The 27,590-nt window shown below is 50.9% G+C and overlaps 2 protein-coding genes across 3 annotated transcripts in view; one reads left to right on the top strand and one right to left on the bottom strand.

The window, feature by feature from the left end:
- The window catches only part of FSIP1 (fibrous sheath interacting protein 1), a 214,249-nt gene extending 209,445 nt beyond the window's left edge, over positions 1-4,804 (top strand). Inside the window, exon 12 of the mRNA XM_075531244.1 lies at positions 25-4,804. Coding sequence (XP_075387359.1) covers positions 25-71 — 47 coding nt within the window. The 3' untranslated portion in view covers positions 72-4,804. The remainder of the gene's footprint in view (positions 1-24) is intronic.
- THBS1 (thrombospondin 1) lies at positions 3,618-20,119 on the bottom strand. 2 transcript variants are annotated; one of them, XM_075531242.1, is made up of 22 exons: positions 19,969-20,119; positions 19,355-19,453; positions 18,476-19,035; positions 17,552-17,627; positions 17,056-17,258; positions 16,851-16,958; positions 15,453-15,546; positions 13,752-13,925; positions 12,857-13,033; positions 12,361-12,534; positions 11,984-12,111; positions 11,721-11,873; positions 11,026-11,244; positions 10,425-10,532; positions 9,667-9,826; positions 9,405-9,523; positions 8,246-8,480; positions 7,810-8,037; positions 7,385-7,656; positions 6,878-6,975; positions 6,623-6,762; positions 3,618-5,816 (listed from the first exon to the last, which is right to left on the bottom strand). In XM_075531242.1, the coding sequence occupies exons 2-22, from the start codon at positions 19,419-19,421 to the stop codon at positions 5,809-5,811; spliced, it is 3,501 nt and encodes a 1,166-aa protein (XP_075387357.1). In that variant the 5' UTR covers positions 19,422-19,453; positions 19,969-20,119; the 3' UTR covers positions 3,618-5,808. The 2 variants fall into 2 exon arrangements, with proteins under 2 accessions (XP_075387357.1, XP_075387358.1); XM_075531243.1 differs by having other exon boundaries at positions 17,056-17,255.
- Between the last annotated feature and the right edge of the window lie 7,471 nt (positions 20,120-27,590).

Here is a 27,590-nt window from a genome sequence, read left to right as displayed (position 1 = left end):
GTTGGTTATTGTTTTTATGTTCAGATGAACAGGAGACTGAAGATCTGACAGAAGAATGTGAAGAATCTTAATTAAGTAGAGACTTGAGGGGGTGCTTTTGGGCAAGTTGGCGAATTGCATTATTACCTTTGTTCTCCCTAAGTCCTTTGACGCCAGTTAATGCTTTGTTAAAGACCACTCCTCCAGGACATTTGGATTCTCTCATGCGGATTACAATTCCTTGGAATTTTTTAAGGCAACAGCAGCTTTTCTTCATTGGAATTCTTAGAAAATTGATTCCTTATTGTTAATCTTATAACATCTGGGATACATGAAGGAAACTAATATTTTAATCTCTGAGTATGTCACTATGAAACTGGTTGAAGAATTGGGATAGCTTTGTATATGAACTTTATATTTTTCAACCTCATGTGGTTCAGACAGTTGTGTGCAGCCTGTTTGTTTGGCCCTGCTTTCCCACTTTTTCTTCTCTCCAGCGCCTGGTAAGTGCATGCACAGAGAGCAGTACCTTCCCTCAACAGGGCAATACTAGGAGAGCCTGTACGTAAGGCGAAGCTAGATTGAATTATTTAGTGTAATGCTTCCTGTTGATCTTCTTTCAGAGTTTGAGCCTTTCAGAATACAGTTTTTAAAAAATCAGCTACTTTTTTTGGGGGGGGGGGGTTTCTTCAGCACTCTTTAAGGAAAAAGGATTTCCTCAGTCAGTAACCTGGACTCAGAAGAACATTTCAAAGGAGCTGGCTGTCAGGCTGCCTTTAATGGAAATCAGAGTTGTGCCCCAGCATCGGCTGCAGCGGGCCCACGTCCATCAGCCAATACTGGGTGAGCTTAGTGACTGCGCATATCACCGACCCCGGCATTTTAATGAAGGAGCTGATAGCCCCTGTTTACAGAGGTACCGTGGTCAAGTTAATTTGCCCGCCCTTGCTCCAGCTTCCTGCTGGTTCATTTAAAACAGCAATGGCTAGGTGGGCCAGTGAGCTCTACTGCCATGGCTTGGTGGTGACAGTCAGCGTTTTGCTGTGGAGGATCAGCAGAAGTGGGAGAGTTGTGACTAGACACTCAAGGGAAGGCATGACATGTGAGTGACATGCCTGTAGGTCGTCAGGCTTGCCCGTAACAGTCTGAGGGCAGAAGGATGTGGGTAGGAGATCGGAGTGGGGGCAGAAAGGAGCTATCAGTGCCTCTCTGGAGCTCAGCTTTTATTTATCATTTTATTTATTTATTTTAATTTTTATTATAAAATTTTATTTCAAAAGACACATTTGCCTGTTACTTATACCTTATACATATACATTATCTGTTTTCTCAGAAAAAAATCAGACAACTTGTAGATATGGTTGCCTGCACATTTATAAAAATAATTGTGAATACAGAACACTTGCTAGCAGTTGTTAATGTCCTTCATTAAAATAACTCCAAATAAGAAATTCATTAAGAAGGCATAATTAAGTCAACACAAATTTATAAGTTAATTTACTTTTTCTTTCTTTTTTTGGTTTCGAAACGTTCCATTCTGTTTCTTTTTTAACCATTTTATTAGGGGCTCATACAACTCTTATCACAATCCATAGATATACATACATCAATTGTATAAAGCACATCCGTACATTTTTTGCCCTCATCATTTTCAAAGCATTTGCTCTCCACTTAAGCCCTTTGCATCAGGTCCTCTTATTTTTTTCCCCTCCCTCCCCGCTCTAGAGCGCAGCTTTTAAGCGGACTCCTGGTGACTGAGGAAAAAGGCACAGAGGGGGAGAGGCAATAGCCCAGCGAGTAGATTATCTTTCTGTAGCGCTAACAGCCTCCGGGACAGGCACACTCAGAAGAGCCCAGGGAAGGCATTGGGTGCTGCACTGTGAGGGCTGATGGCACCACTGGCTGTCCTGGATCTGCAGGGGCACCTGCGGGTGGAGTGAGGCTATCTTGTCCAGGCGTTGAGATGAAAAGGAAGTGCGAGGGCTCTAAGCAATGAATTCTGCCTTCAGAGAGGCGCTGCCAGTTCACAGTGGGCCAGCTAAGGGCGACTCGAAACAGGGTGGGTAACACGATTGTATAATTGAACACACATGTCTGGGTTCAAAGAAAAGAGTCCAAGAGACAGCGTTCTTATTAAAAATAGATGTTTTGACATTTCCCTCCGCCTCGAGTACCCCCAACTAAGAGACCGAAGACAAAGGGAAAGAGCTAATGTGTCCTCTGAATGAATTTCAGAGCTGGCAAGGATCTGCTTCGATACTTAGGAAACTTTGGCACCTGCTTCCGTGTGGATTTCCACAGAAGTGAAGCTTTTATTGCCCTTCAATCCAACTCTCCCAGAAACACCTGTCAATAAACTCTTGTCAGCAGTAAAAGCAATCACCTCCGTGATACAGTTTTAATTTTTAACAGAACTTTTATTTAATGCAGCCTACTGACTTGAAGGTCACTTCCAGAGAGCACTTGGGATCTACCCACAGAGAAAAAAACATCCTGAATCCAGACCCTCTGTCCCATCTTCCTATTTTAAGTCAATTTTGTTCTTCCACCTAGAAGTGATTTAGGATTCCCTCTCAGAACCCAAAAGGCTGAGCTGTTTTGAGACTGCCCGGATTATGAGAGAACTTCACAGAGTTCATGGAAGAGATGGATTTAAAAGGCAATGGAGTTTTCCAGGAACTTTCGGACGACCCCTCGTGTTTGCTTCCCATAATTACTTCTTTGGGGAGATCCGTTCTCCCAACGCCTCAGCTATTTACTAACATTTTCTAGCGTTTGCTTCTTCACCTGAGCGCAGTACAAGGATTTGGCAACCCTTGTTTATACCAGTGTGTGATCATGCTACCCAGAGATGTATTTTTAGAACAGCCAAGAAAAATCAACCAGGGGAGAAAGTCCTTTCAGTCAGTCAGTCATTTCTCGTGCTTAACAGAACTTAGGAGCTAGACATTTCAGTCCACTCATGCAATTAGTTCTTCTCCTTGCATCGTACCGTAACATAATTGGTCATATTCTTTTAACCCATCAGAAATGTAAGGTCTGCTCATTCCAATATCATGACCTTCTCTTCACAAACGAATCTTGTTTTTTATATTCTTTCCCTCTTAAGATTCCTTCCAAATTCGACTTTATCCATCAACAATCCAGGCACCATCATCAAAGGTGATCCTTGTGTTTTGCCCACCATCCCAAGCACAGTCCCTTCATTATATGGACCCTCGAGGCCTCCCATAACATGCCATCAGATTGTCTACCCGGAGCCCAGAATCGCATGTGCTTCAGACCTGTTTTTCCCATGGTTTTCATTGTTCTCCTTAGAGACAGAAGTGAGTTTTGGGAAGGAATCAGTAAGTGACATTTCATAAAGATGGAGATGAAGGTGTGTCTTTTGAGGGGGTGTGTATGGGGAGGTCGTTGCTTGGGTTTGATCTGTCAGGTTCACTTGTTTTGTTCTTGAACTCAACCAATCCAGTAGTGTGTGTTCTTAGCCTGTGTCTGAATGGCGCCATTTTCTTCAGTTGGATCAAGCTGCGAATGTTCCTGTGACATACTCTGATTTTTCTTGTGTGTGCTATATTGATCTAAGAATGGAATTTACCCATATCTCATAAAGTGGAAAACAAACATGACACTGTAAGTATAAATATAAATTTCCATATGGTTTATTGTTGTTTCTTGTACATAAGAAATAGTAATATACAATGTACACTGCTTTAGAATGTAAAATGGATAAAAATGTGTACAAATAAAGCACATTCCTAGAAAAAGGTATTGGCAAATAGTCAAAAACTGGCGCGGGGGGAGGGGGGCGGCGGCGGGGGAGGGGTTAAAGTGAAACAAACAAACAGACAAACAAATGAAAAAGAGAAAAACCAACAATTCTTCAATTCAGTGTGCAAACATTTTATAAAAATAGAAATACTAACTCTACAGGCAGTATTTCCTGATAAATTATTTAAATAGCATATCTACACAAACTTGAGAGATCTATTCCAATGGCGACGAGAAAATAATTTATAAAAATAAAGCCATGGTATACAAGATGATAGAAAAAAAAAAACAACCACATGTAACGTTCAGAAAGTGTATTTGACACTTCAATGCTATTTCCTTAATGGGAACACTCTTCTGCAAAAGACAGCTTTATACTATATACAGCGTTTGACGTTTTCTTTTTTCTGTCAGGTACAACAGTAGCTTTAAGTTCGCTAGACACTTAAACTCTCTGCTTGAGCCCCAAATTCTTTTCTCAGTCACACAACAAATGAGGTAATATTTGTATAGAAGTTTCACCTTTGTCATTTTTTCCCCCCTCTATTTTGGAAAAATGAAAAAAAAAAAAGACTGAAAAGGGGTGTAAAGCTTTTCTTGTCCCTGGAAGTAGGCAACGGGATGAGGGGTAAAACAGTTTGTGAGGGCCTCGTGGTTTTCTTTGCCATCTAACAAGGTCTTGTAAATGAATAACCAGCTAATTCCACTCGATTAGACAGAAGAAACAAATGGGTGGGGCGGGGTTGGGGGGCGGGGGTGGAGGAAGGAATCCCAAATCTGTTCACTCTGAGCACCAAGCGTAGGGCAGCTCACGGACTGCGTTTCCCGGTGCCATTCCGAGGGGGAGGTTTGTTGACACATCTCCACAATCTGACCTCAAACACTTTCCGTCCGAAACCTCGATCCCAGGCAGGACGGAGTTGATCAAGAATCTGTATTTACAGTCTTACAGTCATGAAGACTTGGAATGAAGATGATATGCATAGCCCTTACACTTCTTCCTGTTTCACCAACAGTCCTTCCGTGAGATCCACAGAAGAGGTAAAAAAATAAATATTTTACATTGTAAATCAAGCGTTCGTTTAAACAAAACAAGAACCTACAATCCACAAGAGAGAATTCGAAAACTCCATGGTATTCAAGAGAAAAACTTTTTAAAAAGCGCGAGAAAAGGAATGTTTCAGTTCAGTTGGTAGGAAGCTTTGTACCATTCTAACCATGAAAATGTCAGCCCCGCTGCGCATCCCTCAGGACGCAGCCTGGTGCTCACTGAGATGGTACGGTCCCCATTTTCCTGCTACATCCATGCAACCAGGTCGTGGCAGCCACAGTGCCTTACACCGATTTCACCTGAACTCCTGCTCTGGCCACTGCAGGGGGTTTGTAAGGAGTAGGGGCCAGGATGAAGTCCAGAAGCCTCCTTTCTCTCCTTCTACCTAAGTGCCTCGTTTTGTGGGTTAATCAGCTAACACCTGTCAGCATCATGAAATCCAACAATTGTTTTCTTGCTCCCCTGAAAATGATTAGTACCCAAGGTGTAACTGTTCCTCCATATTGCCTTCACCCCATCATCTCGTGGGTCTACACCTTCCCCTAAGTGCTCTGGCCCTTGCACCTCCCATTCCTGAGGGGGTGGGTGGCATTTGCCGATGCCAACTAGCTCTCCTTTCCCTCAACGTGCCTGGAGGTGTTGCCCAGCCCCCTGCTCAGAGGTGGCCTTTGCAAGAGCGGCCCCGCTCTGTGACGCGGCAGCAGAGTGGAGCAGGCGTCTTTTCAACGGAAGCAAAGGGATGCTGTGCCTGTCTCCAAAGCAAGCTGAAGCAATTGTTGATGCTCATTGTAAGCGGTCCTCTTCATTCGTTGGAGGCTGAATGCCGAGTCTGTATTATAAACTGCATCTCCTTGAGGCAGGCCGCAGGGCCCAGGAGTCCACACTGATGCAAGCGGAGGAAAAAGGAAGGAGGGAGGAGAGATCTTGGGGTTTTCTTGAGCTCATGGTCCCAGTAGGTGCAATACCAGCATTGGTTTTAATCAGTCTTTTGGCCAACAGTTTGACGATTAAGAATCTGTTACAGAAATAAACACATAAATAAATAAACAACCCCTTCTTAAAAGCACTTCCATCTGAATCTCAGTTAATCAGAACCTGTGTGTATCTCTACGTTCATAAGAGCAAGCACATAATTTAAGACGGCGTAACCACGTGAACACTGAAATGTATTGCTGACATTGATGTCAGGAGCTTGGCACAGTGCAGCTGCCCAGACGTATGCTTTCCAAGGCCCTGGTTTACATACTCAAACATACATTGGTAAAAGCAGCCACCTCCTGTTTCTCTGAGTGCTGGCCCGATAGGCATCGGACCCAGCCCAGTACACCCTGACGGAGGGAGGCTTTGCCAGGCCCAAGGTTGGCCAGCGAGAGAGTGTAAGCAACCACTCCGTGAGAAAGAATGGCTTCACCAGGGGAGGGAAGCCAAGGCCAGTGGTGCCAGTTCATAAGCCAATAGGCAGGCCGCGTGCCTTTCTGTTAGACTCCAGCTAGGCGTGGGTAAAGATCATCTGTGTGCTGTCGTGGCCGCGGTTCAGCGATACAAGAACGCACAGTGTTAGGGGCAATTGGGACCGACACTGTGTCACGGCACGTCTGTGTTAGAAGCAGCGCTTGCGTAGCAACTTAATATCCCGAAGGACTCAGGATGCTCTCAGGCACTTGATAGCAATGGTTCCGTTTTCAATCTCAAAAGCAAAGCACCAAACCAACATCCCTGCCCGTGCCATCATCTCTAAATCAGACTCCCGTCGGTGGCATCCCTGGCAACATTTGAGTCAGAGAAGCCACCGCGTATCCGCGCCGGGACTACGGCACCTACCTCTGCACTCGTACTTCAGATCGGAGAAGAAGACCATTTCTTGAGAGAAGACAAACAGCCCCAGCCTCCCACCAGCGTAGGTTTTGTCGTAGATCGGTCCCGTGTCGGTCAGGATTTTCTTCCCTTCGTACATCACCACTCTACAGGAGAGCGAGGGAGGAAGGCTTCCTGAGTGAGCACGCCGGCCTGCGGTGCCCTTCCTTCTCGCCCACCAGCAGGACCGTCGGCGACACGGGGACGGACGGCGCGTCTTACCTGATGAAGCCCGTCTTTGGCCTGTGGCTGAGACGCCATCTGTAGGCGGTGAAATCTTTCCAGCCGATGTTCCGGGAGTCATGCCACAGGGTTCGCACCTGAAGGAGGAGGAGACGTGGAAACAGCGCTCCATTGTGAGACCGGATCTCCCTTTCCTTCTGTGACAAGTCACCCCCAAGGCACCACTTTGTCCCGAATGAGAAGGTTGCCATGGAAGATGTTTTTTACCCCCCTTAACATTGCTTTCCCTGAAATATACATATAAGGCAGAAACCGAGAGGGGCAGTTTTGTTTGAAGCGGCTGAGGCTGCCTTCGGATGTGAAGGGTAATTTGGGGGCACAGCCAGCTACCCTCTCAAGCGTGCTGCTGTTTACACAGAGCACAGCTCAGTACTACAGTTGGCGATGATGGGTCCCATGTCTCGACGACTCCCTCCCTGCCTGCAGTCTGTCAGCCCAGCACCTCGGTGCTACAGAGTTGCCCCCCGCGGTCCCCTCGCTTCTTACCTGGCCAGGGGTGTTGCCCGTGTGCCACAGGGCATTCCGCAGGTGCTCGCCGGGCCCCGTGGTAGAGTTCACGACTTTCACAGAGAGGCCTGAGTAGCCCTGAGCCCTCGTGGGCTTGCTGTCCCAGTAGGACTGGGTGACCTGCTTCCACATCACAACATAGAAGCGGCTGCTGGACTGGTAGCCAAACACGAACCCAGCATAGTCATCGTCCCTCTCGGTGTTGATGAAGAATGTGCCGCTGAAGTCCACTGCGTTAAACTCATCATAACCTGGAGGAGGAGGCCAGACCCCAGGTCACAACCTCCGACTTTCTGTTCCGCTCCCAGACGCCCGTGGCACCCACCAGGACTGACATGGCAGAGACCTGGACCCGCCAGGCTTTACATGTGCTGCTTTACCAAGTCCCAGGAACTCCTACTCACCGATAGCAAGCCCAGGGTCACAGTTGACAGTCTGCACTAGCTCTTTGCCCTGGTGGCGCACAACCCAGTTAGGATCATTTTGGGATGTTCCTTTGGGGTCGAGAGGAATCATCTGGAATCGGCGGAAATCGGTCTCACTGATGTCAACATTCTCAGGGCAGATGTCATCGATATCTGGCACATTGTCGTGGTCAAAGTCATCTTTGCAGGCATCACCCCGACCGTCACCTGCGGTCACAAAGGCAAGCGGCACGTTCTGTGAGCGTCAGAAATGCTACCATTCCTGGCGGCAGACACTCACTCTCGGGGCAAAGGTGCCAGGTCGTGCCCCCGTCATCTCGCTCGCCTTCAGCTTTTTAATTCCTACATCTAGAGGGCCAGGTGGTTTCAATTACGCTCTCAACAAACACACACACACAGGCTTTAAGGGGCGCACCATCAGAGTCCTTCTGGTCGGGATTGGGCACCAGCCGGCAGTTGTCCCTGTCATCCGGAATGCCGTCGTTGTCATCGTCGTGGTCACAGGCGTCTCCTTTGCCGTCTTTGTCGTGGTCGGCCTGGTTGGCGTTGGGCACGTACGGGCAGTTGTCCAGGTTGTTCTGGTGGCCGTCCTCATCAATGTCCTGGTTGTTGTCACAGGTGTCCCCAATGCGGTCCGAGTCGGAGTCCAGCTGGAAGAGGAGACAACAGGGTCAGCTGAAGGGGAAGTCAGGAACGCCCATGAGCCCCGCTGCCCCAGCAGAGCCCCGCTGCCCCAGCGTTCCATCCACCACTGGCGTGTCACGTTTATGTGTGTGCTCTCGCTTAAAAAGAAAAAGTAATAGAAACATTCACATTCCAAGCTTTCCTCCTGGATCGTTTTCACCCGATGATCTGAAAAATGCCATCTAAATCGTTCTGAAATATTAAAGCGTTGTCGATAGCATTGGCCACAAAGAGCCCTTAACTGAGGATGGATTGCGATGGTAACCGATTATATCTTCGGGCTACATGGAGTTGTGTGAGGAAGTTTTGTTGTTTTTTGTACAGTTGTTGACATGCTGACTTCTATTCAAAGTCATGCAACCGCGGGAAAATGTCATGCTTACTGTCTTGGCAACTTGCACTATGGGGATCGATGATGGTGTTCTTTCTCATAAACAAAAACAAGCTCACTGCCACGGAGTTGATGCCAACTCTTCGTCACCCTCCAGGCCAGGGTAGAGCTGCCCCGGTGGGGGTCCGAGACTGAGGCTGTTTACGGCAGTAGAAAAGCCCCGTCTTCATCCCGAGGAGCCGTTGGTGGTTTGTACACGTTGGCCCTTGCAGATCACAGCTAGCACGTAGCCACCGCGGCCGCCGCCCACTGCGTAGGTATTTGGTTTTGCCTATCTAGTCTGAACGGACTGTCCTGTGTGTCTCTGGTGAAGCCAACACTCTTTCAGATGGTTTACCACGTCTCTTCTCCAGGAACTTTTGCGCTACTCGGTGCGCAGGGGATATTTAAGGACTGCTAGTCCGCACGCCATAAATTGGCTACACTGTGGATACTGAGATGAAAAGTGCCCAGAAAGGGAAATCCACCACTTTCCCGCCAGACCGAGGCGTCCACCCACCTGATCCGGATTGTGCTCCAGCGGGCAGTTATCACAGTGATCGCCGACCCCATCCATATCAGTGTCCCGCTGGTCCACGTTGTAGACGTACTGGCAGTTGTCTCGTTCGTTGAGGATGCCTGCAGAGAACAGGGGACAAATGAGGCTGGGGCTCTCTATCCACCAATGCTTCCAGCTAGCCATCTGCTCGCCGGCAGGTCTGGAGAACAAGGCGAGCAGGGGAAGAGGGAGGGCGGTGGCTGTCCCCTCGGGAGTGCCTTACCGTCCCCGTCGATGTCTGCTGCGCAGGCGTCTCCTTCCCCGTTGTTGTCTGTGTCAGCCTGGTCTGGGTTGTGGTTGTAGGGGCAGTTGTCACAGCGGTCTCCCACGTCGTCTCTGTCATAGTCATACTGGGCCGGGTTGTAATGGAACGGACAGTTGTCCTGGGCAGAGAAGAAAGGGAGTACTTTATAACATCGCCAGCCAAGCCAATTCGAGTCCCAAACCACATGCACGACATCTGTATCTATCCATATAGCTTGTGTGTGTGTGTGTGTGTGCGCGCGCGCGCGCGTCTGAAAAACATCTGTAATGAAATTCCACTTGCTGATGCCATGTGCTGCCAAGTGACCACACCACAGTGCAATCCTGGGCACAATAAGTAAATAAGTGGGTTCCTGTTGGTCCCAAGTCCAGCGAGATATAAAGTGTTACCTCGTCATTTCCATTCGCAGTATACCTAAGTATGTTTTTACTGTAACTGGCCGATGGCAGGCAATCTGGGCAGCAAAGGGCTCTGGTTGGCCCATTACAATTGCTTGTCCCAGAGGGGCAGCTCATTTTAAGAGGCTTGTGAAGAACACAAGATGCTCATTGAAGAATTCTCTGGGCCCTCTCTGTGCAATCGAATGACCGCACCACAGGGACACGTTCGAAGTGAAATAGGTCTCAACCAGTTTGGTTTTTTCTTCTTTTCTCTCTGTCTAACACTGCAATGCCCGTGAACTGTCAAGGGTGTCAAGACCGGCATTTTGGCTTTACCCGATCATCTGGGATTTTATCATTGTCGTCGTCATTGTCACAGGCATCGCCCATTCCATCTTTGTCATAATCTTCCTGCCCGGAGTTGGGGAGGTTGGGGCAGTTATCCTAGAAGAGAGGAGACAGGCAGAGTGGTCAGTTTACCTCCCCTTTACTCTACTGATGCATGGTGTGCACATCCAGGCGCTCCAAACAGAAAACAGGACAAGAACGCCACTGGGTCACAGCTATCAGCGTTCTTTTTTGGGGGGGCGGTTACAAAATAATTCAGAAGTCTTCTTGGGTGGGGGAGTAGATTTGATGGCATTTGGCTGTGTAGATTGCTGTGACCACAAGCCACGCTGCTGGGCATTTGGTGGCATGGTGAACGTTTTGGGAGGAAGGCATGGACCGTGGGATGCCATTGCTAAAAGGCCAGTCCTGCTCCGCTCTCGGCCGCTGGTGATTTAATGCTAAGGACAGCTAGTGATGGCCTGCCTTTGGGTGCTTTCACCTTCCAGCTATTTTCCAGCGTTGAGCGTCGAAGGCCCCTGGGCCGGCTCTCTCGGCCAGGGCGGCTCTCACGTCCTAAGAAAGCTGCCGAAGGGCAGCAGGAGCTCACCTTTTTGCAGTGGTACGTGGCATTGGCCACACACACCAGGTCCTCATTGGGCCAGCCGTCCAGGTCTGTGTCCTCCCCGCAGATGATGCCGTTGCCTGCGTAGCCGGGCCTGCACTCGCAGCGGAACATGGGGTCGCTGTAGTGGCCCAGGTAGTTGCACTTGGCGTTCTTGTTGCAGTCGTGTGTCCCGTCTGTGCAGGGGTTGCGGGGCTTACAGACCTGAAAGCGCAACGTCCCGAGGGTCACCCAGAGCCTTCCAGGGGCTCCCGGAACCACCGCCCGGAGAAGAACCCAGACCCTCTGATCTCCGAGCAGATGCTCCGTGTGTGTGTGTGTGTGTGTGTGTGTGTGTGTGTGTGTCTACCTTCTCACTTTCCCCGCTCCCCCCTCAGGACCTTCAGGCCACAGGCAAACGTTGCTTCCCATTTCTCTTCCTATTGCTCAGGGCACGGAGCTCACAAATTCACCTGCGCACGGGTTATCGGGGAGCACCGTTTTCACATGGGGTGGACTACCTTTCTTTTCCCTGGTTGGATCTAGCAGGAATCTCTAGTCCCTTTGCTGGAGCTAGATGGTTCACACTTTCATCCTTTCCCCAGCCTGTGCTTTTCATGTGGTTGAAAGGACATTCCTCCCTGCCCTTGCCATTCTCTTGTCCACCCCTCACTCTCACCATCCCCCCAAGTCTACGGTACCTGCTTGTTGGCAGTGGCGTGCTCGATGCCCCGGCCAAAGGGCTGCGTGCCAGTGAAGCGAGGTGGGCAAGGCAGGCAGTTGTAGCCGGGGTCCGTGTTCTTACACCTGTGTTCGCCGTTGTGGTTGAAGCAGGCATCGGGCACTTCCTGGCACTGTGGAGAAAACTCGAGTGGGCCCGGGGTTTGGCAGCCGCCCGTCTCAAGGAAACCGCTGAAAGAGTGGCTCTCAGGGACCTAGCAACTGCGACCCACCCGTGTCTCACCTCATCCACATCTTTGCACTGTATGCCGTTGCCGCTGAAACCCGCGGGGCATGCACCACACTTCCAGCTGCCGTCGGGGTAGCTCGTACACTTGGCACCAGCGAAGCAGGGGTTGGACAGACATCCATCTGAGACAGGCCGGAGAGACAGGTCAGCGGCGCGTCTAAGCTCCCGACACGGGGCTCGGACACACGGTCCGGCTGTGAGATTTCGGGGGGGTCTTTGCAAGTCAACTGGGTCTGTGTCTCCTTGCCTTCTGGGACAACCAGGCCACCCGCGACCATTCCGAGGCCGTTTGAACGAGGACTGTGATCTTTCGGTCTAAGTGGGCTAACTGGCTCCTGGGTGTGGGCTCGGGCGGGGGCTGCGAGGCTCACCGATTGGACAGTCCTGCTTGTTGCAGATCTTGTTTTGGGTCACGTCGCCGATGCAGTCCTTGCCTCCAAACTGGGGTGCGGGGTTGTTGCAGAGCCGGCTCCGTTTCTGCACCCCTCCGCCACACGTGACAGAACAGATGTCCCATGGTGACCAGGGACCCCAGCCCCCGTTGACTGCAAGAGAACGAAACCCGTGCCACAAGTGAGGCGGGTTTTCCACCCCCAAAACCTTATCTGTCACGGAGGCCTCCTCTCAGCCTGTTGAGCAAACTTCTGCCCCCCTGACACATGGAAAGAGGGTATGTTTGAAATGCGCTCCGTCCCCCCGCCCTTTTCCTTCTGTGTTTCATTAGAAGCCACTGAGCAGGTGGGAAGCTGCTTCTGTTTGTTTCCCTAGTAAGTGGCCTTGCCTCTTCCATGACCCGCAGGTGCCAGGACACCAGCTGGCTCCCCCCGCTCCCCCACTGGCTCCGGCTGGCACCGACCGCACACCCACCGGGACAGGGGTCTTTCTGGCAGGCCTTGGTCTCCCGAGCTATGCCTTCACATGGCTTCCCGTTGAGCTGGGGGCTGGGAGAGTTGCAGAGCCGGATCCTCGTGATCACCCCATCACCACAGGTCACAGAACAAGACGACCACGGGGACCAGTGGCTCCAGCCGCCATCCTGTTTAACTGAAGCACCAAGCCCATGGTCACCAGCGGTGTTGGTTTGGAACGAGCTAATGAGTGGTCCTCCCCAGGGGCCGGGGAAATCTTCTCAGGGTACCGGCCATGGCAGCCAAGTCTCATGGTGAGCAGAAACGGGCTCTTGGCCACATCGCCAGTGGCCAGGATGGGGCATTTTTCTAACACAGGGCAGATAATGGTCTTTTTGGGGGATGATGGTACTAGAGGGAGTCAACACTGCTCTGAGCCAGATTCTGCAAACGCCTTTGCATGTGTTAATGGAAATCAAATCTTCGAAACAGCCCTATTAGTTCTATTCCCATTTTATAGATGGGGGTGGGGGGAGACCCTAACAAACACCGAAGGTTAAGTTGTGCTCGAGGTCTCATAAAAACTCAAAAGACCAAATGTACTGCCATCAAGCCCGTGCTGACTCAGCAACCCCCCCCAGTGGGTTTCTGAGATTGTAATTGTTTACGGGAGTATAGAAAACCTGGTTTTTCTCCCATGCAGCTGTTGGTGGTTTTAAACTATTGACGCCGCGGATTGCAGCCCATAGCATACCCACGACACCATCAGGGCTGCTTGCGGGGATGGCATAGGTAAGTGATAAAAAACGGGGTCCAAAACATGTCCTCTTAGCCTCTGTGCTATGGTCCTGCCCTTGGCGATACCAATTAGGACTGACCAACTCTTCCGGTTCCTAAATGGCTAAGATGCTTACATCTCTTATCGCACTCCTGCAGGTGGCAGGTGCGTGTCTGGACGGAGGAGCCCTCACAGTGGTTGTTGAGGCTGTCGCAGGAGCGGCCACGCTGCTGAATTCCTTGGCCACAGGTCACAGAGCAGGAAGTCCACTCAGACCATGGAGACCAGTCATCATCTGCAGAGTCGCTGGCTGTAGAGGGAAAGAGAGGCCATGTAGTGCCTGGACATGAAGACAAGCTATTCTTTAGACCTTTCTGTTCAGGATTACCGTTGTCCCTTGCCAGAGAATATTTCTTAGACCAAGAGCCAAGGGGGTTCCCCTACGTGACTGCATCTGCAACACTGGGGTCTTGGAATGCAGGCCTGGACCCGTGCAGTCCAACCTTCTCACACTCATGTGTTCTTACAGTGTCCACCTTTCTCCCCTGCCAGCATTTCAAATGCATGCCCCTTTACCAACTTAAGGTGTCTGGGGAGGCGATTCTAGTCATAGGCTTCCCAGACCACTAGAGTACAGCAGCTTCTAGGAGCCCCTTCTGAGTTGCACAGGTGCCACAGAGCATGTGTGACGAGGCACTCAATCGCAATTTAGCAGCTATTGGCTCTGGCTCCAACTAGGTCATGAGATGAATCAATTGGTTACTCCTCTTACCGGCCTTCCTAGCACATATTTTCCCAAGAGCACGTGCCTGTTTACCATCTGCTCCCGCACCACGACTGTAATCACACTGACCTGCACCCAACTGGAGATAGAGAACTTGTTTTCCTCTGCTATCGGTTTGGAAGTTTGCCCAGCAATCCCTGATTGGAGCTCAGAACACTGCTAGCTCCTGGTTGATCCTATTCCCTTTAATTCAGGCCCCAAGTGAAGGCTGAGCAGAAATGCCGGGGGCGGCGGGGTGTTCCCAAAAGTGGGTGGACACATGCAATTAATGGAATTTTCCTGAGGGTTTGTTGAAGCCTCCTCACACATATGTAAATAGTCTCTATCGTGCCAAGATTTCTAGCACGACCACTGGAGGGGACTGGTTCTTCTGAGCTGCGGCCAGTGTGTACGGATGTTCAGGACAAGTGCTACTTTCTTGGGTCTCTGCTCTCGCCGCCTTTACCTTACTTGCGATGGACAACTTTTAAGACTTTTGCCTATGACACTATAGTCTCAACAACGTGCTTTGTACAGGCAGCAAAAGGCAGCCCTAAGCTGCCAGAGCACAATATTGTGACTTATTCTCTGTAGTGCCCTACGACTCAAATGGCTATCATTCTGTCGGCCCAGAGACTCCTGCGGGTGAAATGAGCACAGACCAACCGCTCAGGTTCAGCCCCTCTCAGAAGTCCCTGAATTTTTTTGCTGAGCAGATTCCCTTAGCATTGTGGTTCTAAGGTCGACCCTAAAACTAAGTCAACTTTGGGACACTCCGCTCGACTCATCTCGCCTTTCCTCAGAGTAGGAAGTTAAGACCAATAAGCTGCACCAAGACCATTTCCACAGCCCGTGCTGTCACCGGACAGGGATGGAAGGGCAGTCATAGTGCAGTTTCTGGTTCTCGATAGCAGCCAAGCTGTGAGCTCGCCAGTTGCTGCAGCAAGAACTGGAGTGAAGCCACCGTGTGAGGATCGGGGTGGGGTTCCGTCATTCTGCGCAGCTGCCCAGCATGTCTGCAGACCTAACCGAGCCTCCTTGGTGAGCTCGAGTTTTGAGGTTCGGGGAACTTACGCCAACACCGTGGGCAGCACTCTCCCTCAGGCACTGTAGCATTGGAGCAGGGCAGCATGGGGCATGACACCTTTTTGCAGATGGTAACAGAGTTCTGCAAGGAAGAGGGAGGGGAAATGGGTTACTTAAGCACCTTTGGAACAGAAGTTTACAGACTATCAAATTTCAACGAGGGGCTGACTTCTGGTGGGGCTGTGGATGGTGAATGGTCTAGCATAGTGTTTCCCCAAGTGGGGAACCCTGCCTTGTATGGAGGGTGCTGGCCTGATCCAGGGAGGCTGCAGAAGCAGATACCCACACTTTATCCTGGGTTATGAACTAGAATACAAAAGGGCGTACATTTCCAGGGGGTTGCTGAATTTTCTTTTTGAAAAGGGGGCTTTTCCCAAATAAGTTTGGGAACCCAGGGTCTAGTGAAACAACTTGAATGGAAGATGTGTCTCCATTAATTTCACAGCTTCCACTGTCACAGGGATAGTGATGGTGCCAGTCCCCTGCCACTCCATCCTGTGGGGCATTCTTTCTCAATTGCCACTCAAAGGTGGAAGTTACAGGGTGAAGAATTTGCAGGGGAACCACCCAGCATCATGGGTAAAATCCAATGAACTAACCAAATGCAGTTGGGGGAATTTAAAATTTTATATTTTACTTGAGAGGGAAAAAATAAAATTTACTAGCAGCGTGTTTCTCCTTTAGATCTAGCTTTACGTTATATTAGAGAAGAACGGGTATTTAATGAAGTTGATAACCCGATTCAGCAGTCCGTGACTTGTATTGAAGTTAGACTCGGCTCTATGAGCGAAGGAGACACCAAGTCACCTGCTGTGGCCTGGCAGGAGAGCTAGAGAGAGACAGCTGCAGGCAGCAACATTTGAGCTGAGTACACAGTTCTCTGTCCCTCCAATGTTGGGCTAAGTGATTCAGACAACAAGCAGTTCTGAGTCAAGAGCTTCCAAAAGTTCGCGCAAAACAGGAAGGACAAGATCATGGAGTTTGCCCATGAATTTTTTTTGAAGCCCTATAGAATTGAATACAAGTTAGGATTAGGAAGATTGGGGGGCAGGGGCGGGGAAGAATGCTTCGTGAAATTTTTATTTGCCTGACATGAAATTATTAAATGATTCAGACAGATATCCTATATATCTTTTCTCTCTTAGGTACTTTGCCTGGAGTGTAATTAAATAAAATTCCGAAAACCTCCGAAGGGTTCTAAAGAATTTATAATCACCTCTTAAGGGACCCACACCTGAACCCCAACAAAACAGCCCACCGTGGTGGTGAAGTCAGCAAACCTAAACAAGCACTTGTGTGGCCACCTGGGTGTTTTCCCGTGGACGATGGTGGCTTCAAGCACATGCCAGCTACCAATTCGGCGGTGAGTGTGTGGCGGTGTCTTACCTGGCAGTGGCACTCGGTGCAGCTGTCCACGGTCCAGTTTTCGTTATTCTCATACCGCACTCCGTTGTAGAGGCAGAAGGGCGGCTTCCTCAATTCATTGAGCTCTATCTAAAGGCAGGAGACAGACCATTAGCACTCGGCCTCATTCCTGCCATCGGGACTCAGGAGGGTTTGTGGCCAGGGGCTGGGGGCAGCGGCCACTGACCAATTTGCCGATGCTGTCCTGAAGCGTGGTCACGATGTTGTGCAGGCCCTTGAGTTCCAGGACCATGCTGGACAGCTCATCACAGGAGATGCCACAGATGGCCTGCAGATCTTTTGTCTTGTGGCCGATGTAGTTGGTGCGGATGGCAGGGCTGGAGCCGTTCACCACGTTGTTGTCGAGGGTGAGAAAGACGTTGGTAGCTGCTATGAAACAAAAGGTAAGAGAAGATTCTTCAAGACCTGTTCTCTCCAGCCAGTCCCCAGAGCTTGTAGCTGGCAAGGACAGTTAGTTGCCTTTGGGGCCAGGGGATGCGTGGGGATGCGTGTGTGTGGAATCTCCTTTGTGGTCAGTTGGGTACACCCTAGCAACTACAGTCCCCAGGGGGGTTCTTGCACAGCCAGCGCGGCTCAAGTTTCTCAGCTTGTGTGTGTGGGTAGGTGGGTGAGGGTGGGGGTGGGTAGGTGGGTGGGGGTTCTGAAAAGAGAAGGGTACTCACAGCGGGAGCAGCCTTTGTTCCTAAGAACATCTTCTGGAGTGGTTCCAAAGACAAACCTCACGTTCTGCAGCACCCCCTGTGGACAGAGGACAGGCGTGACTTCTCTGCGCTGGGGGAGGGAGGAGAGCTGTCTCTCCAGGCTCCCCACAGCCCACACATGGAGATGAGTGTGCAGCTGCTAAAAAGAGCTGCCTTTTGAGATCACCACGCCAAAACGACACGCTGATCGAAACTGCCAGACAACTTCAAAATCTTTATCCTGTCTTCTGCCAAGTCCTCAGGCGTTCACAAAGAATGCAGTTTATCAGCCTACTTGGGGATGCAGGAAATGGAATCTGATACTAACCAGAGAGTCTCTAACCAGGACACTCTAGAGTCCAAGAGTTCAGTGTGGGCGGTTCAAAGTCACAGTGGCAGAGATCTAAGAGCTGAGGCTAGAATGAAGCGGCGGTGGCACATCATCACATCTTTTATTTAACCTTTTATTTGAGGCCGGCTGTGCCCATGAGGAATCAGCCAAGTAATATTTATTCTGTGCATATAAAATAGCCACGGCAGGCATTATTAAGGTTGGTGGATGTCTTTGAGGGGAGTGTTGAAGGCTTTGATAGGCTAAGAATTGTAGGAAACAACACTTCTTGTTTACTTTCGTGGCTTTCAGTGTCCCCAGAATGCCAGGAGCCGCACTACAGCGTCACCTGGGACTTACCAGAACTGCACATTCTCAGGCTCCCCTACAAGCCTGCTGAAGAATATAATAATAAAAAAAACCTGAAAGGGCCGGCCACGGGATTCTGAAGTGCCCGGCAGTTTCAGAACCACTGCTCTAGACGGCAACGGCATTTTCTACACCGAATGCCCTGCTGCAGCTGGCAGGTCAGCTAGCTGGCTAGTGGGTGAGCTCAGAGGGCCCAGAGACCTCACCTGGAAATCGTCTTTGCTGTCTCCCTTGGCGATGCGGAGTCTTGCCATGTTGGCCAGGTCCCTGGTGAAGATGCTTTGGACAGGGACCTCTAGCTCAATGTTTTTCATCTTCTCACAGTCGATGTACAGCTGGGCCCTGTCCTCCTGCACGAACAAGGTGATGCTCTTCCACTGGCCGGTCGCCAGGAGGGCATCTTCCACGGACACCAAGGACTGCTTCCCGTGCACGTTCACTCTCAGGTCCAGGGTGCCAGCCTTGCCATTGGAGACGACGCTGAGGATGTGGTCAGAGTGGTCTTTGCTCTCCAGGGCCAGCAGGGTGCCCTGAGTCTTCTTCATCTGGCGCAGCGAAGCTAGGAGGAGGAAGCCTCTCTCCATCCGCACGGCATCCACTAGGTCTTGGAACTTGTCCTTGGGCACAGGGGGGATCAGGTTGGCATCCTCAATGCGGAAAGCTGGGCTGGAGGCGTCCAGGCCCTTCACCAGCCTGCGGCCGGAGCCCTTGCGGGCGGCTCCGATGAGTTCAAAGATATCAAACACGCTGTTGTCTCCTCCGGACTCTGTGAGACAGAGGCAGGACCCACAATGAGTTCTGGCTGGGGGCGGGGCTGGGAGAGGGTATGGGTGAGGGTTTAGGGGTGCTAGCAGGTGCAGGGATTCAGCTCTTAGAAGTAGGGTCAGAAGGACAAGGGGGAAACCCCAGGCAAACACCAGGATAGGAGGCGCAGGGGAAAACAGTTGGGAGGGGAGGGCTGGGGCGGGGGTGCGGGGGTAGGGGATATCATTAAGCATTCAAGCTTGGTCTGGAGCACCTGTGCAGCCAGCCCCTCCTCCGCCCCCTGACCCCCCCCTCCCCCCGTAAAGTTATTCCGGACTCACCTGGAATGCGGTTAGTGCCGCACACTTGCAGCAGGAGTAGGACACCAAGTCCCCAGGGCAGCCCCATGGTGGAGGAGCTGGTGGTGCCCAGCCAGGTGCCTGCGGCAACAGGAAGCAAAGAGAGGGTCAGAGATGGCAGGGAGATGGGGGCAGTCAACTGGGGGTGGGGTGGGGGTGAAGGATCCCTCTCTAGCCCCACTGGGATGAGGCTTAGCAGAATTTACTTTTCAGAAGGAACCAGTTAGAAAACGGGAGAGAGAGGGCAATCTGGGAAGGTGTTTGTTTGTTTTAAGAACGGGTGGCAATGACCAACAAGCAGGGGTCTTTTTCTTGGAAAAGGCAAGGTCAAAAGAGAGAGTTTGGGGAAGCCCCGAGGGCCCTGGAATATCCTTCGTCCCTTCCAGAATGGTATCAAAGTTGGATGACTAGAAGACAATCTTGGGGTGACCTACCAGAGGTGGGTGGTGAACCCCTAAGGCTGGAAAGGATGGCTCTGGAGTCAACCCCCCACCCCAAATAGCTCCCCAGGAGCCAGTAGGCTGGGGACCGGCAAAGGGAGAGAGAGAGAGAATGCGACCCCAGGGTCCCCGAAGGGCTGGGCGAGGTGCGCTTACCTGTGTGGACGCGGAGCGGCGGCAGCGGAGTGGGGCGCCGGGCAAGGCGGCAGCCGGAGCGGGCGGACTGCTAAGCGGAGGAAGCCGGCAGGAGACCGGTCTCCACACCAGGCTGGGGTGCACTCACTGCCAAGGCGGCGGAGCGGCGCGCTTTTATGGAGGGTCTGCGCATTCCTGGGGATCCCTCTGGCCAATGGGCGGCCGCCGGGCAGGAAGCGGAGGGGGGCCAGTCTGGGTTCCTCTCCCCGCCCCCCCGTTCCCCCCTCGCTCTGGGCGCACCACTTTCCAATTCGAAAGTGAAGAGGGGGGGCCGGGGGACGGAGCAGCCTGGGGACGACCTCTGGGGTGCACACCCACCCGGCACGCTGCTGCGAGCCCCATGTGTCAAGTGTGACCATTCCGAGCAGTGACCCGGCTTGGGCGACCCCCTCCGGACCCGGACGGGGCGGGGGGTGGGTGGGGGGAAGGTGGCGTCCAGGCAATCCCGCTTCCGGGGGAATGCCTGGGGGGATTCCTGGGCCCGGGGTGGGCCTCCTTGGTAAACAACAACAACAAGACCCTAGCGGCGAGTGTCCCCGCAGAAAAACAGCGGTTAAAGCCAGTGGCTCGTGGGTACTTGTGGCGATGCCTCCCCCGTCCAGGTGGGGTGCGGAGCCCACTGGATCGGGCCGGGGCAGATGGGCAGACTTTCTCGCCGCGTTTCTGCCCTTCGCCCGACCCACGAAGAGGGCTGAGTGCGGTGTCGCGCTGGGAGAGGAGGGACAGTGAACCCCGATCGCGGTCACGCAGCGCCCGGGCGCGCACTGTCCCTTTCCCTTCGAAACCCGGGCTCGCGACGGCTGCTGCCATCCCACAGCCTGCCGCTTGGGGGCGGAATACGAACTCTGATTGGCGGTGGGACCCGCGGGACCGTCTTTGGAGTCCGGAATTTTAAGGAAATTTACTCGTACGTTCCCACTTCCCTCAAGCCAAAAGTGAAATTATGTCTTTGAAAAACAGCTTTTGTGCCCACTCGTGCTTCTTAACGTGACTCCTGGTTGGAGAATTCGCGGGGCCATCTGGCCCCAGAGTCTCAAACGATTTACAGACCAGACCCGTGGTGGGGTCATAAATTACCCTCTGCCTATCATCATTGGATTGCTGCCCCCGTCCTCGCTAAGCGTTCTTTTCATTTTTTTTCGGCTCCAGAAACCGAGGTGTGGGTTACATTTCTGTGGGTGCACACATGGCCATGAGCGCTGTTGCCTAATGTTTCTGTCATTGGAAGTCTGGTCTGCAAGCCACTGTCCCAAGCCAGCGTGACGCCAGCTGCCTGGAATCCCATTCATCTCTTGGGCCTGGGACGTCAGCGGTCCGGCTTCCTTGTTGCAGCCCTATGCTGCTGTCAGGCCGGCCCTGAGAAGGGGGCGAAGGTTTGAGCCTCACCAAATAAGGATCTAAGCCTCAGGCCGGGGTAACCCCTTGGGTCCCCCCCGCCCCTTCTTCATACTCACACTTGGCAGAAATCAGAGCGGCTGGAAACACCCACGAGCTTAGTATTCATCAAGCAGCAATTTCACTTTTCTTGTGTGGGAGTGTTGTGTGACAAGGTGCGTGTGCGTGAGCGCGCGTGTGTGTGTGTGTGTGTGTGTGTAAGAGGTGAGTGGCTTCCAGTAACTCCAGTATCTCAAGAAGATGACACGCCTGTTCCTAAGAGATATTTGTTTGTTGCTTAAATAATAACTCAGCTTGACAGCCAGAGAGATTTCAGATGTTGAGAAGCAGAAAGAAAGCTTTTGATCCTGATGATTAGCCATGGAAGGCCCAAGTAATGATTCATCCGAGTCCATTTGAAGATTCCAGAGTCAGCAGCCATACATGTAACCCCCCCCCCCCCCCCCCCCGCCCCCTCTCTCCTCCTTCCCTAGTTTCTAGAGTGCTCCTTGAAAAGTGCCCCGCCCCACTTCCCTTCACTCGATAGTAATTCTTCATGCTACCTGGTCCAGATGAGCGGTTCTTGGGAGAATGACCAGCTGCTGGCCCATGTGACAGCTTTAGAGAGATTACCTGAGGCTTCTAGGTCCACAGAGGTCCACCAAGACAGTAAGCCCCTGTCTTTAAGGATGGCTTCTACTAGGCCCCTTAGGGCCCCTGGCGGTGTAGTGGCTGTGCTTTGAGCTGCTAACTGCAAGGTCGGGGTTTCAAAACCACCAGGAGGAAGCAGAGCCTTCCTACTCCTATAAGGCGTCAGAGGGTCAGAAACCCTCACGGGCAATCCCACTTTGCCTCATAGGGCCACGCTGGAATCGACTCACTGACAGCCAGGGAGGCTTAGCTGGGACAAACGTTTGCGACTGACGCTGTAGGAATGCCTTTCGGGTTTCTTACAACTTGGCTTCCTTCAAACCGAAGGCAGGCAATTGTAAGCTCTGCACATTACAAATAGAAGGGTGACTTAGAGAGTGGTCAGGGAGAGGGCTTTCTGTTCAGAGGAGGGTCTGGCGCCAGCTGTCCAGTTGACCCCGGCCCCTGGATTCCCAGGTGTGTCACAGGAGAACTCACCTCCAGGAGGGTATCAAAGGCTAAATTTTTTTTTTTGGGGGGGGAAGTAGATCATGGGGCTTTTCTTCAGAGGTACAGTTGAGTGAGCCAACCTTTTGATTTGCTATTTGCGCTGGGGCCAGTTAATTGCTTGCCTCACTCAGGGATCTGACAGAAGCAAAGGCATTGTTTTGAATTTCAAACACAAAGTCCTCCTCCCGCTCATGGCTTTCCGGTTGTTCTGGCGGAAAGGAAGAATTCTAATGGAAAGGTCGTAAGGGAGAATTTGGGCAGCTGTTAGGAACTCACCCACATTCCTGCTTGTCAAGGGTTGCCACAAATATTTGCCAGAAACCATTGGGAAGCTTTAGGAGATGCAGGAATGAGAAGAGGGAAACCCAACCAACAAAAACTACCAACTAGCAGGAGGGAGGAAGAAAGAGTGTGTGTGTTCTCAACCTAGAAGTGCTGAGATTTCAGGCCTCTCAACTGGTATGACCCTACGTGACAGCCCCCAGGGAGAGGGTCCCGCCCCCTTGGCCAAGTTGCTGTTCTTGAGGATTACTTCTGGACTCGAACAACATGTCCCCTCAAATCCCAAGCCACATGACATTGTCACTCTAAGATTTTCTTTGTCCATGTCCCAAATTGGAGGTGGGACTGGCCTAAATACATTGCCAGTCAATGGGAAGAAAGATGCTAAGCAGCAGTGTGAGAGTTAGTTTTTGTGTGCTAGCATGGCACCTGTTAGAAGATATGGATGGACTTCGGCCTGTCAATCAGGTCACTGCTTGATGACCTCATCTGGAGGTGCCACTGAGAAAAATGGCTCTCTGGAAGTGGGTCTCTCTCTCTCTCTCTCTCTCTCTCTCTCTCCATCTTCCTGTTGATGCCACGTGGCGACTGTGAACCCTGGAGATGCGCCCACCGCCATTGGATCCACATCCACAAGACACTGCAGCCACAGGCTGGTGACGTTCCTGCATTCTGCATCCTCACATGTGGCTGCATGAGTCTGAAGAGGGACTTATGGACTGGTATCCGACTTATGGACTTGGGTTGGACTGGGCTGGAATGCTTTATTGATGCATAATGACTTCTTGATCTAAAGCTCTCTCTTACACATATATATGAGTGTCCCTGGGTTTGTTCCTCTAGTCAACCCGGTCTAACACATCTGTAGCTAGTTTAATAATTATATACGGTTAAGTGCAGTATGAGACTTGAGAAAAAACATTTATCAAAACAAACCAACCAACCAGGGAGGGCTGTGACTTTGCACAGAGAGTTTAAAGCATTGCTTGACATCTTCCGGTTTGGAGAATTTCATAGAAGCAAGCAGCTAACCAACACCAACAACTCCAGAACTGTACTCTGGAATAGTCTAAACTCATAGCAGCTGCAAAGTGCAGACGTCTTGAATTCATCTCCTCTGGCTATCTTTCCTAGTTGATGGCTCAAAGTTTATGGTTTAGTTCAGCGATGTTGACGATCAGAGCCAGAGGAACTTGACAACAACTATCCCGTATTTTTCAGTCTAACACTGATCTGAACTCGCTTCCAATGGGGGGTGTTCCTCAGAGACGTCTTGCTGCATCAGTTCTCATTTCTGTAAAATTGTGAAGACGTATTATCTCTGCCAAGACAGTTAGCCCTCTGGAAGCAGCCTGCCCAGAGCAGCTGGTGGGTTCAAACTGTTGGTTAGCAGCAGAGTGTGGTGACCCTGGCCCTGCCAGGCTCCTGCTTCCGAAGACAGAGTCACATGGAATTAGACTTGCTCTGTCTCTGTTTGAACCTGAACCAAAATGCTGGTAAGCTCTCTGGTGCAGTCGGCGACAAAACCCCAAACCAAACTCACTGCCATTGAGTTTCCTACAGCTGACCGTGAGGCTAGCAGCTCAGTTCTAAATCCACTAGGCCAGCAGCTCTCCTTTGTTGGCCCCAGGGAAGCCAAACTTAGTAGGAAACCAACGTTGAAGGAGGAATAGCAGATAAATGGGAAGAACCTCTGAGGGAGGTCATACTGTTGAGGTCCTACGTAGGCCAACTCTAATGGTCTTCTTACCGCCCGATCTCCTCGGCGAGGTGCTTATTATTTAAGCCAGTCTTTTGTTGTTTTCATTACTTACAGTCACAGGCACCATTGGACTTGCTTTTCATTCACATGCCTGGCCCTCATCTGACTCGCTCCTCCCTGGCTCCTCACCACTGTCCAAGGTTCCTGTCTCCCAAAGTTCAACTCCATATTGTCCCCCTGACTAGCATGCTCTGATGGTTTCTCTTGGTGCCAGAGTGTGAGCACACACACACACACACACACACACGCACGCACGCGCGCAAACCAGGTGCATTCATGTTCCCTCTCTCACCTTTATTACTAGAGCATTTTACCCAAAGCTATTTGGCATTTATTGCCTGTCGTTATCACCATGAATTGGTCAATTTTCTGTGGCTCAGCAGATCGTAGGCTTTGTAATCCACGCATAATCCACTATTCCTGAATAGATGGATATATTGATGGGTGGGCAATTTTAGTGCTGTGTCGTTCATCCGTTTTATTGATAAGGAAAGCTACTCCTTCCTTCTTCGGCACGTTGAGGAGCACTGACCACACAGTTGTCCCGTAGATGGACAATGGAAAAGGAGAGTGAATTCTGTGGCTTTGCGCCCCAACCCCCCATTGAGGTTGTGAAGGTGTCGCTTCGCAAAGCATGTGGAGCAATAGCAATGTTTTTGGAAATAATGCAGGATTTCCTCAAAGGGAGGATGACAAGTAGGAATGTTACTGAGACTTGGAACATCAGCAGTCATTTCTGATTTCTGGATCTCTTCGCAGATAATAGGGATGACGCAACCACTCTGGCGTCCTGGGCCATAGGCAGGAAGTTCCACAGGAAGAACCCGGCACACAAACGGAGAGACCTCCCTCCACAGGCCCCTTCCCTAAGGAAGGCTGGGCTTCGGCAACTGTATGAAGCAATGGAGTTTCCAGAACTTCCAGGAAAGCATTCAACACGTTTCCCCTAAAGAATTTAACTTTTGCCAAAGTTTTATATGTAACCCCAGGTCGTCCATCTAGCAGTGACATTAAACTTTTTTTTTTCTAAACAGTTTTTACATGGACAATCCAGATTAGGTTCCACTCCCAACTCTTCTGTCATTGTGCTTGCTTGGAAGGAATGACAGGTGTCAGTCAAAGGAGAGAGACGAGCAAACACAAAGAAGACCCCAGCTATGGCTGGGAAGTGTTGAGATGGTGTCAATGGTTGTGGAGATTCAAAAATGAATTGGAGATTGGCACCCACTTTAAGTCGGGATAAAGCACCTTAATGCCACGAGAAATTTGATCGCGACCAAAGGGCTGGATGGCCGGGCATTTATTTTAAGTCTCCTGGGATGGTATTTTTTCTATTCTTCCTTTGCAAACAAACAAACAAACAAACAAACAAAAAACAGTGAGGCCATGAACAGCTCAGTCCCAAGACTGGCCGCTCTTTCTAATTTAAGAGGATGAGGCCACCCAAGGGGGAAGAGTTCTGGTCGAAGATGAGGGGATACAAGGAGAAAACCTTTTCATGTCCTCTTTCTTCCCCCTCCCTCCTTTGTTCTTCTCTCCTTTGTTTTTCACTCTGCCTCTTCCTTTTCCCTTTCCTCGTAGCTCCCCTCTTCCCATCTGTCCATTTTCTTCCTTTCCACAGCCTCTCGGGGCTGTGTGGCTGTGAGTTGCCGACCTGATGACTCTCACTCGCGGTGCCCCGGTGTTCAGAGTGAACAAAGTATGCTCCATCGGGTGTTCTTGGATGTCGTCATAAGGGAAGCAGGTCTCCGGGCTTTTTCTTCCGTGAAAACCCAAACCTTGATGTGAGCAGTCTAAGGACCAACCACTTGTGCCACCCAGAGTCCCTGAGGGGCAAATGGAGTAACACCTGCATTCCATGCAGCTGGATGAGCTGGAGTTCACTTACTGGGACTCAAAGCTCTGACTTTTCCTAACGACTCTGCCCATGGCTTTCGTGGTACCCGGCTGTCCATCCTGTCACCAAGGCATGCCTCTCCACACCTTGAGCCTCCATTTACCGAGCTCAGGAGCTTGGGGTTGGGGAGCAGGAAACAGCTGGATGAGCTGAACTCCATGGGGAACTGTCTGGGAAGATGGCAAAGGTGGATCTGCCAAGAAGCGAAGTTTTAGAGCTCTTCATGTTTTGGGGCTCCTTCCAAGACCCCAGAAAGGCCCTAGCAATGTGTTCATGTGGTTTGGTAACATTTTCAAAAGTAAGGTATTTTAACATTTTTAAAATGAAAGGATCATTTTATTGGGGGCTCTTACAACACTTATAACCATCCGTACATCAATGGTATCAAGCATATTAGTACACGTGTTGCCATCATTCTTTTCTAGACATTTACTGTCTACTGAGCCCTTGGTATCAGGTCCTCTTTTTTCCCCTCCACCCCCACCCCACCCTCATGACTCCTTGATAAATTATAAATTACTATTATTTTCATATCTTACACCGACCGCTGTCTCCCTTCTCCCATGGTTTCTGTTGTTTGTCCCCCTGGAGGGGTGGGTGTGGTTATGTGTCGATCATTGTGATTGGTTCCCCCTTTCTCCCCGCTCTCTCTACCTTCCCCCTACCCTCCTGTTATCGCTACTCCCATTCCTGTTCCTGGATTCTGTGTGTCTTGAGCTCTTATCTCCTATCTGTACCTGTGCACATGCTCCAGTCTAGCCTGTAGTGAGAGGCAGCACTGGGCTCATGACAGTGGGGGGTGAGGAAACCTTAAGGAGCCAGAGGAATATTGTGTGTTTCATCGGTGTTTTGCTGTGCCCTGGTTGACTCATCCTTTCCCTGTCACCCCTCTGTGAAGGGAAGTCCCACTGTCTACAGATGGGCTTTGGATCTCTGCTCCAACCCTCCTTGTTCTCAGCAATATGTTTTTTTATTTGTTTGTTGTGGGTCTTCTGATACCTGTTACCAGGTCCCACCAATGCCTCATGATTGTATAGGCTGGTAAACTTCTTCCACGGGGGCTTGTTGCTTCTCTGCCAGATGTCTGCTTGTTTAAATTCAAGCCTTTAAAACCCCAGACGCTATATC

The sequence above is a fragment of the Tenrec ecaudatus genome, chromosome 14 (assembly GCF_050624435.1).
Source record: "Tenrec ecaudatus isolate mTenEca1 chromosome 14, mTenEca1.hap1, whole genome shotgun sequence".
NCBI classification, from domain to species: Eukaryota; Metazoa; Chordata; class Mammalia; order Afrosoricida; family Tenrecidae; genus Tenrec; species Tenrec ecaudatus.
This window is presented reverse-complemented; position numbering and strand designations above follow the sequence as displayed.

Coding starts and splice junctions, on each gene's coding strand:
- THBS1 (XM_075531242.1), bottom strand. CDS start 19,421: ATGGGGCTGCCCTGGGGACTTGGTGTCCTACTCCTGCTGCAAGTGTGC. Junction 13,926..15,452: donor GTGCTGCCCACGGTGTTGGC/GTAAGTTCCCCG, acceptor TTCCCTCTACAG/CCAGCGACTCTGCAGATGAT. Junction 11,245..11,720: donor ACGCCACTGCCAACAAGCAG/GTACCGTAGACT, acceptor TTGCGCTTTCAG/GTCTGTAAGCCCCGCAACCC.